At 33.7% G+C, this 13,884-nt stretch overlaps 3 protein-coding genes across 5 annotated transcripts; 2 read left to right on the top strand and 1 right to left on the bottom strand.

The window, feature by feature from the left end:
• Nucleotides 1-749: 749 nt before the first annotated feature.
• Nucleotides 750-3,089, bottom strand: LOC103854013 (tobamovirus multiplication protein 3). Its single transcript, XM_009130916.3, has 11 exons — nucleotides 2,742-3,089; nucleotides 2,577-2,667; nucleotides 2,448-2,500; nucleotides 2,290-2,382; nucleotides 2,135-2,206; nucleotides 1,960-2,032; nucleotides 1,823-1,868; nucleotides 1,508-1,571; nucleotides 1,377-1,430; nucleotides 1,172-1,249; nucleotides 750-1,039 (listed from the first exon to the last, which is right to left on the bottom strand). Exons 1-11 carry the CDS (start codon nucleotides 2,934-2,936, stop codon nucleotides 947-949), a joined length of 912 nt encoding a protein of 303 aa, XP_009129164.1. The 5' UTR covers nucleotides 2,937-3,089; the 3' UTR covers nucleotides 750-946.
• LOC103854014 (remorin 1.4) lies at nucleotides 1,155-10,661 on the top strand. Of its 3 annotated transcripts, XM_033283780.1 has the most exons (8): nucleotides 1,155-1,166; nucleotides 8,374-8,608; nucleotides 8,856-8,964; nucleotides 9,172-9,231; nucleotides 9,298-9,633; nucleotides 9,714-10,125; nucleotides 10,185-10,266; nucleotides 10,340-10,661. In XM_033283780.1, the coding sequence occupies exons 2-8, from the start codon at nucleotides 8,579-8,581 to the stop codon at nucleotides 10,544-10,546; spliced, it is 1,236 nt and encodes a 411-aa protein (XP_033139671.1). In that variant the 5' UTR covers nucleotides 1,155-1,166; nucleotides 8,374-8,578; the 3' UTR covers nucleotides 10,547-10,661. The 3 variants fall into 3 exon arrangements, with proteins under 3 accessions (XP_033139671.1, XP_009129165.1, XP_033139672.1); XM_009130917.2 differs by having other exon boundaries at nucleotides 9,172-9,633; XM_033283781.1 differs by lacking the exons at nucleotides 1,155-1,166; nucleotides 8,856-8,964 and having other exon boundaries at nucleotides 8,399-8,608.
• Nucleotides 10,662-11,108: 447 nt separating this feature from the next.
• LOC103854015 (zinc finger CCCH domain-containing protein 17) lies at nucleotides 11,109-13,806 on the top strand. Its single transcript, XM_009130919.3, has 3 exons — nucleotides 11,109-11,532; nucleotides 11,712-11,822; nucleotides 11,888-13,806. The coding sequence occupies exons 1-3, from the start codon at nucleotides 11,401-11,403 to the stop codon at nucleotides 13,514-13,516; spliced, it is 1,872 nt and encodes a 623-aa protein (XP_009129167.1). The 5' UTR covers nucleotides 11,109-11,400; the 3' UTR covers nucleotides 13,517-13,806.
• Nucleotides 13,807-13,884: the final 78 nt, after the last annotated feature.

Here is a 13,884-nt window from a genome sequence, read left to right as displayed (position 1 = left end):
ACTAAAATAAGCACACTATTAGATATCTTAACTGAAATGTAAAACATAATTAACAGACAGTTAAACAAAATGATATTATTATTTTTTCCATAAATCTCTAATTCATGAGTGAAAATGGTCATATAGAAACTTTCAAATTTGGCTATGTAAAACACAAATTTTTGAGAAGACAAATTAAAATATCAAATTTTGGTTGACTGTTGTTTTAAATTCTAAACTTTTGTTAATTGAGCAAAATTAGAAAATAGTTTAACAAAACCATAGAAAAGGATTGAATTTGAGAATTTTCTACTAGTTAAAAGTTGGAGATTTTTATAATCATTGTCCTATAATATAAATCTTTTTTCCCTTTCGTACTTTCGAAATTTCTCTATTGAGTGTTTATTTGATTTTGTGGCCTTAGCTTGCTATTGATTTACCACTACTATTGCATTGCAACATTTGGAGTATTCATGTTTTGTCGTACTTCAACTTTCCTCCGATAAGTATTTCAATTTGTAACTGATGTAACTCTATACGTTACCTATATTACTCTACAAGCAAACACAATCAATTTAAACGTTTTTTTGTTTGTTGGTCTTGGCTTCTATGATGAAACATAACGTGTGGACAAACCTAAACACTACATATGGGAATAAGAATATTCAAGAACTTAGTATTATAGAAAAATTTAGAGGCTTTTAAGACCTAAACAAGACATTATCACCATTTTAAGAGAAAAAAAATCAACTACTTATACACAAACATGATAAAGTAAAACAACGAATTTGAGATTTATATTAATAATTACTTTATAAGATTTTTAAAAACATTTCTTTACAACATTACCTATATAAAGGGAACAAGACCCTTGGGCCACATCAACCAAAAAGACCGATCACATCCGATAAAGAAACATATTTGGTCTTGTCTTTCGTCTGATCAGTAGTTGTCGTTTCTTTACATTTCAGCGAATCTGATGGTATTGTGTGATACCTCGCTTTGGTGGTAGCTTTCTCAATATGAAGAGGACTAGAGAGGAAGGTAGTATCTCTACCAACTGTATTTAAGCAAAACATGGATCAGGTTACAAAACATCGCAAACAAACCAAAAAACTGTTTTTTTGTAATTCATAATGAAGTTAATGTCATGTTGAGATTATATGATTAAGCTAAGAGAGAGAGAGGTTACCAGATAATATATGAAGTTAAGGATAGGATGATCCAACACATCAAGGTTTGCCCCCTCCTCGAACGCAGCAAAACACATCTAGAACATATATACAAAAGGCTAATTTAATTAGTTGTTAATTCTAAAACTGGCTACTACATAGAAGAGCCAAAGAGGTAAGGATTGATAGATAACAACATAGCGGTGTGCTTGTGTGTGTCCTTACCATGATACATCTGATGAGGAAACACGTAAAGCATATGGTTGTCACGTAACCAACCTACCATACATAAGAAAGGGGATAAACAGTCAAGAAGCAGAAACTACAAGTAACGAGTTTGTACAGTTATGTATCACCTCTTGCAGCTTCTTGCGCCGCCCTTTAGATTCTACTGGAAACCGTTGCAGCATCAGGAAAAGCCTGTTATAAGATAGATATACAAGGGGAAAACATCGAGCTTAATTAAATGCAATGCTATAATCCTTTTCAATTCTCCTCGGCTCTAACACCAACGGGAATCTAGACTATCTAGGCATCAAAGCAAGAATGCAAGTTGGCCACAATTTGCGATCTCATTACTCAATGGTGACTCTTGGCAACACAAATCCTAGTAAAAAAATGGTTCGACTGGTAACAATAGAAGCTACAATAATGTCAAATTTATAAATTACCTTCCACCGTAAAGTAAAAATCCAAGGGCAGCGAATAATGAAGCACCTGCATTCATAAATTCGCCAGGGAGGTCTATAACTAGAGAGATCTAGGGTAAACATGCTTGTGTGAAAAAAAAATCAAAGCTAATAATTACCTGCAAAGAACATCTTTGATAGGATCACCATAATACGAACAGGCTTCCACCACAAAACCAACCAAAGAGCAATCTTGAAGTATAACATACAGAGTTAGTCCAAGGACAAAATCGCCATTACCCCCACACAAAAAAAAAAACAAAACTAATGTCTGAATTGCATTCACAAATATACCTGAACTACATAGACAACTGCATTAATTGTGAAGAAGCCTGGTCTCAGTCCATCAGTGGACACTGCACGCGCCTGTCCAAAATCAAAGAGTGTCTTGAGTAAATATCAAAACCAAAGAACCAGAAGAAAACAACAACATACTAATCAAAAACTACCTGATAGTATATTTCAGCCCAGAAGAGAACAAGAAGAGCATAGGTGGTGAAGAAAGCTAGACTTGGGATATCAAGCAAGATATGTTGCAGAATCTACAAAGATAATCACCAAATTTAGAAATATTTGACATAGACAAGCCACTCAAATGATGATGAACCTCTGGATGCATGAACTGCACATCTCGTCTGAAGACGAAAACCACAGCCCTGACTGCATACACACAGGACGAACATAAATCAAACAAAAGAGAGAATAATCTAGATCACAATCAAATCGCAGCACAAACCTCCATTCACAACGAAATTGAGAAAGTGAAAGACCTTCTGCGTCGTCCACCCGTATTCCGGAACTCTCAATTGGATTCTCACCAGTTGAATCTACCCAAGCAAACATTGATTTCATCGTTACATAATCAATCCAGAACGAGGATTAAGATGCGTTGCGTACGTACCACAGCGACGATGGAAACGACGCCGTAGAGAACAGCGAGCGCGTGGAAGATACGATCCTGCCAAACCGGCGACTCGTTCACGTCGGACCACCAACTCGAAGCTTCCTTGAGATTCAACGCTTCCACCGCTGACGAAGATGACGTCATCATCATCTCCGACGCGTATTGCATAATCTCCGCGCCGCCGATTCTCATCTGTTCAGATTCCTTATCGATCTTGTTTCTGAGGAATCGTTTGAATCACCTCTTTTTATTTCTTCTTTTTTTTTATTGGTAACGAAAATTAAAAAAAGAAACGGCCGACGTCGGAGGTGAGAGAGATTAGCGAAAAAGGAAATATAGAAATGATTAATTTAACGGGTGAGCACGGGTGATAGCCGGTAATTTTCTTCGGGGGGTTGGATTTGTTGTCGAATGTTGACTGACACCCTGCTACACGTGGCACATGTGGATAAAAGAGCAAACCCAAGCTGGCTGATCCAAACAAAAACAAGACATGATGGGATTATGTGATAAAATTCAAATATTATATCTGCATAATCATGTGTTGTTACCAAAAAAAAAAAAATCTGCATAATCATGTGAACAAGTAAATATATATATATGATTGTGACGGACGGTCGTCGTAATTTACATTTTAACTAGTCTACCTTGGTGTTCACAGAAAAAATAATCTGGTCTACGCCGGTCCAATATACATATCAATCAGTAATCAACCGATTTTTGCTGTTTACAGTAAAGTATCATTTCTTTCTTTTTCGGTCGTCTCAGTCAACTAATCTGCATACTTTAAACAAATTGCATTACAAATCTACGTTTAATGTTTTACATAATAAAACGTTCTATACAAATTTTGAATAATGAGTTCTTACAAAAATTTATTTGAATAATGAACTGGTGTAACATCATTTTTCACAGTGGCAAATACAACAATTGTTCTTACTCATTGATAAAAGAATAAAATAAATACATAAATATATATTAGTCAAATAGAAACCATTTCCTTTAATAGTTATGGCCTTATCCCTTATGGGCCTTACAAGACAGCATCCTATGGAGGCCGGGCCACTATTTTTTCTTTGTAATCATAGCATGCTTTTTGTTTTGTGCCAACTTGGGATAATACTCCTAAAGTAGATGATTTTTATAACAATGGTTCTTCGTTAAATGATTTTAACATTTTGCAACACTACAATATTTATCTATTTTTAAATGACGAATATAAATATTGGTCTTTTAAATTTATCATCGTTGTTAAAAAATTAATGTATTACAACTCATTTTAATTATTTTTAAGATTTCATATGCACAAAAATAAATTAATTTTTGCGGCTGGCACAAATCACCAAAACTAAATAGGAAACATCGATTGTATAATGACGAATGACAAAAGAGGATTAGGTTTTCTCTTGTCAATTTATTTATTATTAACTCTCTATAAATGATTTCATTTTTTACTTCTGTAAAGTGTGTTCGCTCCTGTCTCTGTTTCATTGATATGAGTTCTAGTTTTTTTAACGTATTTTATAAATTCGGTGAATTACATAAGTATCATATTTTTTTAAAAGGGCATATTTAAAAATTAGTTTCACTCAAGATACATATCTAAGAATAAAAAATTTGAAGAAAATTACTGGCAAACTCTATTAACGGATTAGTGTTCAAATCTAATATATCAAGTTGTTATAAAATATAAGTGCAAACTCGAAATATAAATGTTTATCTAGTATATATTCACCAGTTCAGTTTAAAAATCATCTAATTCAACGACAACAAAAAAAAATTATTTATTTTATTAGCCTACGCTTTTGATGTTTAGTTTTTCTTTAAGTGTATACAAAAAAATATATATATATAATAATTTACCATTCTAGTATACGTAAACTATGTATAAACTAATAAATGTTTGATTTATTAAATGATAAACCTGAAAACTTACAATATGTTGTTCAAATCTCTCAATTTTACAATTATAAGAGCTAGATAGGATATTAGAAAGAAACAAATATTAGAAGAATGATCAAATCTCTCATTCTTTGAACAAACTCATTATTGGAATATTATCATAGTATTTCATTAAAAACTTTTTAGGAATAAAAATCAAAAATAAATGATTTAATCTAAATATATATATATATATATATATATATATAATGCTTCAAATATTAAAAATCACTTCAATTTGAAGAAGTGTGTTTTTGGGATTGTCAGGATCAAGTAAGATATTAGAAACCACATATTTAAAGAATAATTTGTATACATAAAAGTATATACATTAGAGTAAGCACATAAATCAAAAACAATACTTGTTGTTATTTACAATCACATTTTTGGTAAATAAATCAAAATAATAACTTAATTTACTTTATATGGTTTAAATTAAACTTTAGTGATATTGACATAGATATATAGTTTATTTTAATATAAATATTATTATTATTGACACTTCTCACTCATATGATATTTTAACATTTGTATATTTACCGTAACAAAAATTTAAACCATTAATCACAACAAAAATCAATGTGAGATTTTTCAATAAAAATTTCAAAATTAAAATATTAAAATCTCAATAATTTTTCACTGCAAATTTTGAAATTAACATATTTATATATTTTTATATTGTATATAATTTATTTCAAATGATATTAATATATATATATAATATGAATATCTATTAATGAGACTTCATATTCATACGATTACCGTCTTTCGTCGTTCACATGGATGCAAATCTTCCGGTTTGGTTCACAGAGTCAGTATGAGTTGATGACAAAAAAAATATTCATACGATTTATTAGGGCTTGGCATTTTATCCGATATCGAGACTGTATCTGAATCTGATCCAAAATTTTGAACCAAAGTAGCAAAATACCCGAACGGTTATTGAATTCGGAGAGATTGGATATTCGAACCTAAACGGATATCCAAAAATAACCAAACATAAATACCCTATATTTCTATTTTACTTCTCTCTTTTTATTCACAATATTTATATTAATAATGCACATTGCTCAAAATTAGATAATATACATATAATTATGGAAAAAATTATTTGCTACTGACTTAAAATACATATCAAGCTCTTGTTTCATGCATTAACAAAAATTCATTTAAAATTTCAAACAAAAATTAAATGAGTGTCTTTCTATTTTAAAGTTTTATCTCCAGACCTATTAATAGTTAAATCTTTTAAAAATTAGAAAACCACTTAAGTTAAAAGTATATTTTAAATACAAAAAAGTTAAACAATGATTAATTTATTTATTTTTCTTCAAAATTTAAATATCCGAACCCAACCCTAAATATCCAAACTCGAACATAAAATACCCGAACGAGTTCTATATTTTTATACTGAAATACCCAAAAATCCTAAATACCTGATACCAAACCCGAATTGGTATCCGAACGCCCACTCCTATGGTTTATGATCTTCTGTATCTTGATTGAACAAAAAAAATTAAACCATTGATCACAAATTTTTTAATTTGAGACTTGTACCATTTTTAGTAATTTATAGCCGTTTTAAAAAATTTAAAATATAACATATAAGAAAAAATCTATTTTTTTGTTATTATATGCTTAATGTGATTGTTTAATTTATTTTAATAATATAAAATTAAACAAAAAGATAGATGATACAAAATTGTTATCAAATATGTATTATTCATAATTATTAATTGTTATATATATGTTAATCATATCAGGTATTTCTGTAGATTTTATTTAAGAAAAGAAAAATATTATTTTTGTACACTATTAATTAATTTGACAATTATGTTAATAAAAAATAGTATATATTTATATGGAGCAACTTATTTTTCTAAAAATCATCTTCATAATGACATGTGGCTACCAAAGAATGTTGTAATGTTCCATGATCAATATACATGGATGTTAAGTGATAAGATAAAAAATCATATCTAACTTACATTGGGTTAATAATGATTATTTTGCAATTTAATATGTTCTTCATGATACTGAGTTTTAGTCTTTCAAAAACTGTTAGTCACAAAAATGGAACCCATTGAGCATTGACCGCGAAATAGGGGCATGGCCTTATAACTTTATAAGATAGCATCCTATGAGAGACCAGGCCACCATTCCCTCTTCTTTGTAATCATAACATGCGTTTTGTTTGTGCCAAATTATGTTAATACTTCCTAATCAATATGTAATGTTTAGTCATAAAATAAAAATCATAGTTAACTTACAATCTTAGGTTAATAATGATTTTCTCTAAATTACTTTGTTCTATATTGAGTTAGCCTCAAACTGTTAGTAATAACAATATATGCGTTTGTTGTTAAAAAAATTTACAACTCAAATGCCAATAAAGTATTATTTTGCCGTTCGTTTATTGGCTTAAATTATTTTCAGTTAACAAATTATTTATATAAATCTAATTAATTTTCGAATTTCATTTGGAAAAATCCCCTATATATTATTTGAGAAGCATTACAACTTCTTTTTGTAGCCACATATCATCACTAGGATGATTCTTAGAATCATTAGAGAAATATGTTGGTCCATCTAATTATATAATAAGTTTTTTATTAAACTAACAATAAATTCATTATTAATGTATTTCATTATTTCCTTAAATAAAATTACGAAATTGCCTAATGTGGTTAAAGTATATATATGACAATTAATGATTTTGAATAATAAAGATTTGATAAAAATTAGTGTATATTCTATCATATTTGTTTAATTTTAAACTATTAAATAAATTAAACAACCACAATAACCATATAATAAAAAATTTAGATTTTTCTATATATGTTATATTTTGAATTTTGAAAAACGATTATAAATTACTAAAACTGTTAAAAGTTTCACATTGAAATGATTACAAAATTATATAAGTAAAAAGTATAATTTAATTAATTATTAATATTGATATATATATATATATATCGTTTTAAATTAAACTATAAACCATATAAAATACATAAATCTTTAGTTTCAAAATTTACTTTGAACAATTTTTTGGTAAAAGTTTTGAACGAACATTGACAACTTATTTTTTTAAAATTATAAATTATTAAAACTATTAATCTCACAATGAAAATTTTGTTGTTAGTAATTTAAATCTTTTGCTATAAAAGATACAAATGATCAAAAACACTATATGAGTAGAAATCATCATTTAATAGACATTAATATTAAAAATATACTAAAATATACTATGTATGTTAGTATCATTTAAATTTAATTACATATCCTATCAAATATTAAAAAAAAATTGGACTAATAAAATTGATTTATATGTTCACACCAATTTAATTATATATTTAATAATTACTGACTTTTAATTATTCAATATATATTTATTATTTCATAATATGTAAAAATATTTAATACATAAAATAATTTATATATATAATGTTCATTCCGCGCAAGGCGCGGATGTTAACCTAGTTACATACTAAAAATAAACATACGCCATATAACAGAAGTTTTATTTTCTTAAAATTAAATTGAATTTGATGTAGGATTCATTAACTAGAGATCAAGATTTATTAATGATGCCAATAATACAGAGTTTATTTATTATTGGGAGAGAGTAGAGTTTGCTCAACTAAAGGCTCTCTATAATAACTGTGAATGTCCCTTCTTTCGATGTCAGTTAGAGAAGAAGAAGAACCAATATACAGTGTATGAGTCTCTGTACTTTCACAAGCTTCCAAGCTCCATCACTGCACTCTTCCAAATCTTTTAGAATATTATTTTCTTTTCCATCACTTCATACCCAATCATTATCACCAAAGGACTCTCTTGTGACTGAGAGGTTTCTTTCTCTCAAGATTTGAGTAGAGTCTACTACCCTTTCGATGGATTACGAGCGAATCGGAAAGACCCAGGTGAGCCTTAAATGCTTCAGCTTCACGCTTTACTCGATTCTTGAAATAGGGTTTTGCGTGAGATTAGGGAGAACAAAAAGCAAGATTTGGCGTTTTCTTCTACTTGCCAGCTACTCTTTTTGATTTCGTTTCCATTATATGGGACTTGAAAAAAAAACGTCCTTTTCAAAATCGCACTTCATTAATCTTTCTCTACTTTACCAGTTCTTTATTAAACTCTTTCTTCTCCTATTGAGTTTTGTTATAGGTTACTAGCGGCGACGGCGGCTTTTCTCCGGGGAAGTTAAGAACTATGCTTCTCGGTGTTGATAGAAAGAATAAACAAGAACCTGGGTCAAATCAAATTCATGACCTTGGTAACACTTTTTCCCCTTTTTGTGTTAATCTAGGGTTTATGGTGGAGCCCCTTAATCATTTTCTTAATACCCTTTTTAAAACGTCTTTGTCCCCATTTGCTTAATGGAAAATCTTTAAATATTTATTTATTTCAAGAACTTGCAAATGGTATCTCCTCGTTGTGTCCCATTACACTTAAAACTGATCAGTTCTTCTAAACAATACAGCTGCTAGTGGATCTGATGATTGCAAAGACGTTGATGTTGTTGTGACTGAGATTACTGATTATTCTACTTCTGCTACGGTTCTTGGAGATCTTCATGATTACGACAATGTGAATGAGATTAAGAGCCTTTCTACTGCATCAGTGTTTGAGTTTCAAAAGGACAAGGTCACTCCAAGAATGTCCGTTAGATCATTCTCTAAACCGGCTCCGTCTAAATGGGACGATGCACAGAAGTGGATCGCTAGTCCGACATCTAACCGACCAAAGACAGGACAGGTTCAGGCTCATGCCTCAAAGAAAGGGCCTAGCTTCGGTCGGCAGTCTTCTATCAAGATCGTTGATGAAGAGCCTGATACAAAGCGAGTAGATGTAAGCCAAGTGAAGAAGGAGACAGGAGGACACAAGTTTGTTAGCTGGGAAGTTGATTCGTATCTCAAACCTGTTGTAACATCAGCAACTGAAGGTGTGTGTGTCCTAACGAATCATCTTCTTTTGAGTTAGTTCAATTGTTTTTTATGTTTCTGTTTTATCTTTGCTTTGCAGTTAATCTCAGCCGACATGACTCGTCGATGGCAACTGCATTTGCTCAACCGCCTTCGACAGCGAGATCTGTCTCGATGAGAGACATGGGAACCGAGATGACTCCAATAGCGAGCCAAGAGCCTTCTAGAAACGGGACACCGATCAGGGCGACGACGCCGATACGAAGCCCTGTAACTTCTGCACCTTCGAGTCCAGGGAGAGGAGCGTTGAGTAACGAGGAGTTGTCGGAGAAAGAGATGCAGATGAAAACTAGGAGGGAGATAATGGTGTTGGGAACACAGCTTGGGAAGTTGAACATCGCTGCTTGGGCTAGTAAAGAGGAAGATGCTTCCACGTCACAAACTTCTAAGAGTGTTTCTGAAGCTCGTGCGTCCGCGTGGGAGGAGGCGGAGAAGGCTAAGCACATGGCTAGGTAACTCGAACACTTGTTTTGTGTGCTCTTGGAAAGGTTTTGACTAGTGTAATCTTCAGGTTCAGACGCGAGGAGATGAAGATACAAGCGTGGGAGAATCATCAAAAGGCGAAATCTGAAGCTGAGATGAGGAAAATGGAGGTCAGTTGCTTGAAAATTGAAAAACATCCCTGTGGTTATAAGTCTGTGTAAGTGATGGCTCTTGGTATTGCAGGTGGAGGTTGAGAGGATAAAGGGACGAGCGCAAGACCGTTTGATGAACAAACTAGCTGAGATTGAGAGGAAAGCAGAGGAGAAACGAGCAGCGGCTGAAGCAAAGAAGAATCGTGAAGCAGCTAAAACAGAGAAACAAGCTGAACAAATTCGAAGAACAGGCAAAGTACCTTCATTGTTATTCTCTTGTTCTAGCTTTTGTTCTTAGTAACCATAAAAAATCAAACAAGAACCATTGATGTCTTTCTCTCAGTTTTTGTACAATAAAATCTTTGTAAAAGTACCTTTTTTTATTGCCATCTATTCATCTTAGTTGCTTTTTGCTTTGTACGGTCAAAATTTACTCAAATTATTCGGTTCAATTTCTATTTGGTTCGGCAAAATTTGATTTTTTTTGGTTTGGTTTGGGTGTAAGGAAAGTAATTTTCAAAATGTTGTTCTTTTAAATATAAAAGTATATTTCACTTGGAATACAAACTTATCTGGTGTCAAAAGATATATTTCACTTGGAATACAAAATTATTTGGTGTAAAAGATATATTTAATTTGAAATAAAAACTTATTTAAATTGGTTTGTTTGGTTCAGCGTGGTCTGGTTAGATGAAAAGACGATCCTCGGTTAATCCAAAAGATATCTACCAATCGGTTTATAACTTTGTTTGGTTCAAACTCAGTTCTGATTTAGGTCGGTTTAAACATCTTATATCACCCGTCTACGCAACATTCCAAACACGCTGTTTCCACTAGAAGTAAAGGAAACATAATTCGGCTAACGTACCTCCAATAATACACAACCACGTGTCCAAACTTGATTGATAAAGCAATACGAACCGAACTTTCATCTATTAATATCTCATCGCAAAAGAAAAAAAAAAAAAAAACTTTTAGGCTTAGCTTTTAAAACACAGTCGCAGTTTCTCTCTGTGGCGGCTCCGTTTCTTCTTCCACGCGACTCTCTGATCTGATCGGCGATTCTCACGCTTAGGGTTTTGATTTCTAGGGTTTCGATCTGAAACCTCCGGATCTACGCGAGAAAGGGATTTTTCACGAATTTTCAGAATAATGTCTGCGACGGCGACCCAACCTCAACAACACGAGCAGCAGAAGAAGAAGCAATCGGAACCTGGAGAAGACGCGTTGAAGAAGAACACCGATTGCGTTTACTTTCTCGCGTCTCCTTCGACCTGCAAGAAGGTATTGATTTGATCCCTTCAATTAGGGTTTTAGATTTGAGATCTCGATTTTGCGTTTTTGTTTCGATCTGATTGATTCGTTGCTAATTTTAGATCTGGACTGGTTGATTCAAAGTATTCATACGATCTGATGATCTGATTAGTCACAGGACTCTAATGGTTTCTTTTTCTTTTAAATAGGGAGCTGAGTGTGAGTATCGCCACAGTGAGTATGCGCGTGTCAACCCAAGGGATTGCTATTATTGGATGAGTGGCAACTGCTTGAATCCCAAGTGTGGCTTTCGCCATCCTGTGAGTTTTGCTTTCTTGAGCTTGAGCTTGTTTTATCACATGCTTATGTTTGTGTTTTCTTGCAGGCTTTGGGAAATCTTGGAGGTCTTCCTGCTGGTTCTGTACCGCCTTCACATGCTGCTGCTGCTGCTGCTCACCCCGGTGCTGTGAAACAGCCGTTTCCGTGTGTTTTCTTTCAAAAGGGCATGTGTGCGAAAGGAGATATGTGTTCATTCATGCACACCCCGAATGCTGCTGGTTATAAGAAGCAACATCCTGTAGAAGCTAAGCCTGCTGCTGCTGCTGCTGATCCTCAGTTTTCTACTGGGGAGAAGAAACTGACTCATGCTAGTCTCCCAAAGGCTGTTGACATGTCGGTTGCACCCAGAGTCACACCTGCTATAAGGGATAGTAGAGGTGTAGAGGGATATACTTCGAAGCATGTCGTGGGTGTTCCTCCTTTAACTGATGGAAGCCATCACAAATATGGATCTGATGATAGTAACAGTTTCCACAATGGTAAGGACGCAGATGACGTCTTGAGGGAGTCGTCTCCTGGGTTTGATGTTTTTGTCGATAACGAGGCTACGGATTCTGAGTATTATCATGTTGGCGATGGATATGGAAGGAGAAGTCAGGAGGGACGGAACTCTTTGAATGAGTATGACCCTGATTTTAGTGCAATTGCTGATCAGCGTTTTGATTCATATGAGCGGAGGGAAGACAGGCACGCGTGGGGCCACCGTCGTTCTTCTGAGAGAGGAGATCGTTCGGAAAGGAGGGCTTACGTGGAAAAGGAAGGATCAGAGAACATACTTGCATCAGACCTGAGATATCGCTTGGCTAAGAGGAAAGGTAATGACTATACTGCTCCTGAGTCTTCAATGGAAAGAGGAAATAGAGACTCTCGTAGGAATACACCGAGGGAAAGCTCCATTAGCAGCAGCCGTCTTCAGGGTAGAATTAAGCTTCGTGAGAGAAGCATTGACGACGAAGCTCACTTTGGTAGGAGGGTTGAGAGAGGAAGGGACAAAAGCGACTTATCTCAAAGCAGACTCCGAGATAGAATTAATGGTAGGTCAGAGGAAAACCACAGTGGTCATCAGGAAAGAGATCTCCGAGCTCCTTGGGTGAGAAGAAGAGAGATGGAAGAGGGCTTTTCAGTTTCTAAAGGCAGCAAGAAAGAGGAAAGTAAGACAGAGACATCTCTTGGGAAGAGAAAAAGCTTGGAGGAGGATGACCATCCTCGTAAGCGATCAGGAGATTCATTTGCAGCTCCATTGCCTTTCAGTGAGATTCTCAAGAGAAAAAGAGCGGCTGCATCTGGTGGTAGCATCAAGAACAAGGACCAGACTCCTGAAGAAACTGTATCGAAAGAAGAAGCTGGAGATGAGACCAAACTCATAGCAGAAGAGAAAACTGAGGTTGTGACTGAACCCAATCCAACCCACGAAGCTGGACTAGAAGAAGGAACGATTATGGAGGAAGGAGAAGAAGTGAATGGAGAAGAGGAGCAAGTGTATGAAGAGGAGGAGCAAGCTTATGAAGGCGATGAGCTAAACGGAGAGTACTACTACGAAGAAGATGGAGAATACGCCTATGAAGAAGGCGAAGAAGTTGTTTACGAGGCTGAGGAAGGAGAAGAAGCAACAGAAGGAGGTGAAGCGGATGGTGAGGAAGACATTGAGAAGAAGACTGCTGGGATGTTGTCGTAGAAAAAGAAGCTTTTGAAGGAGGAAATGACGAAATGATTTCATTGATGGTGTGTGACAAAAAAGCTTCGCTCCTTCTGGCTTCTGCTAAATGCAAATCATGAGAGCAAATAATGCTAAGTCGCTTTTATCTTCTTTGGCTTGACAGTGAGTTTTAATTCGCCATGTTTTTCCGTTGTGATTTCTTAAAGTGTAACTGTAGAAGAAAGAAAAGAAACAATAGTACAAGTACAACCCACAAATTCTAAATTTTTGTTTCTTATTTTAAAAGCTATTCATAGTTTCATATTAAATAGCTTTTCACTGAGTAATATGATAAGTAACTAAACGATAAAATATCTAAATTACTACGTAAGTATATATTTTGTAAA

This window comes from Brassica rapa, chromosome A02, assembly GCF_000309985.2.
Source record: "Brassica rapa cultivar Chiifu-401-42 chromosome A02, CAAS_Brap_v3.01, whole genome shotgun sequence".
NCBI lineage: Eukaryota > Viridiplantae > Streptophyta > Magnoliopsida > Brassicales > Brassicaceae > Brassica > Brassica rapa.
Note: the sequence above shows the minus strand (reverse complement) of the source record. Positions and strands in the feature narration are given on the sequence as shown.

Excerpts from the sequence above, each read along its gene's own strand:
- LOC103854015 (XM_009130919.3), top strand. The coding sequence starts at position 11,401 with ATGTCTGCGACGGCGACCCAACCTCAACAACACGAGCAGCAGAAGAAG. Across the intron at positions 11,533-11,711 it reads CTCCTTCGACCTGCAAGAAG|GGAGCTGAGTGTGAGTATCG; the intron begins GTATTGATTTGA and ends TCTTTTAAATAG. Across the intron at positions 11,823-11,887 it reads AGTGTGGCTTTCGCCATCCT|GCTTTGGGAAATCTTGGAGG; the intron begins GTGAGTTTTGCT and ends GTTTTCTTGCAG.
- LOC103854013 (XM_009130916.3), bottom strand. The coding sequence starts at position 2,936 with ATGAGAATCGGCGGCGCGGAGATTATGCAATACGCGTCGGAGATGATG. Across the intron at positions 2,668-2,741 it reads TCGTTTCCATCGTCGCTGTG|ATTCAACTGGTGAGAATCCA; the intron begins GTACGTACGCAA and ends TTGCTTGGGTAG. Across the intron at positions 1,572-1,822 it reads TTTTTACTTTACGGTGGAAG|GCTTTTCCTGATGCTGCAAC; the intron begins GTAATTTATAAA and ends ATCTTATAACAG.
- LOC103854014 (XM_009130917.2), top strand. The coding sequence starts at position 8,579 with ATGGATTACGAGCGAATCGGAAAGACCCAG. Across the intron at positions 8,609-8,855 it reads AGCGAATCGGAAAGACCCAG|GTTACTAGCGGCGACGGCGG; the intron begins GTGAGCCTTAAA and ends GTTTTGTTATAG. Across the intron at positions 10,267-10,339 it reads CTGAGATGAGGAAAATGGAG|GTGGAGGTTGAGAGGATAAA; the intron begins GTCAGTTGCTTG and ends TTGGTATTGCAG.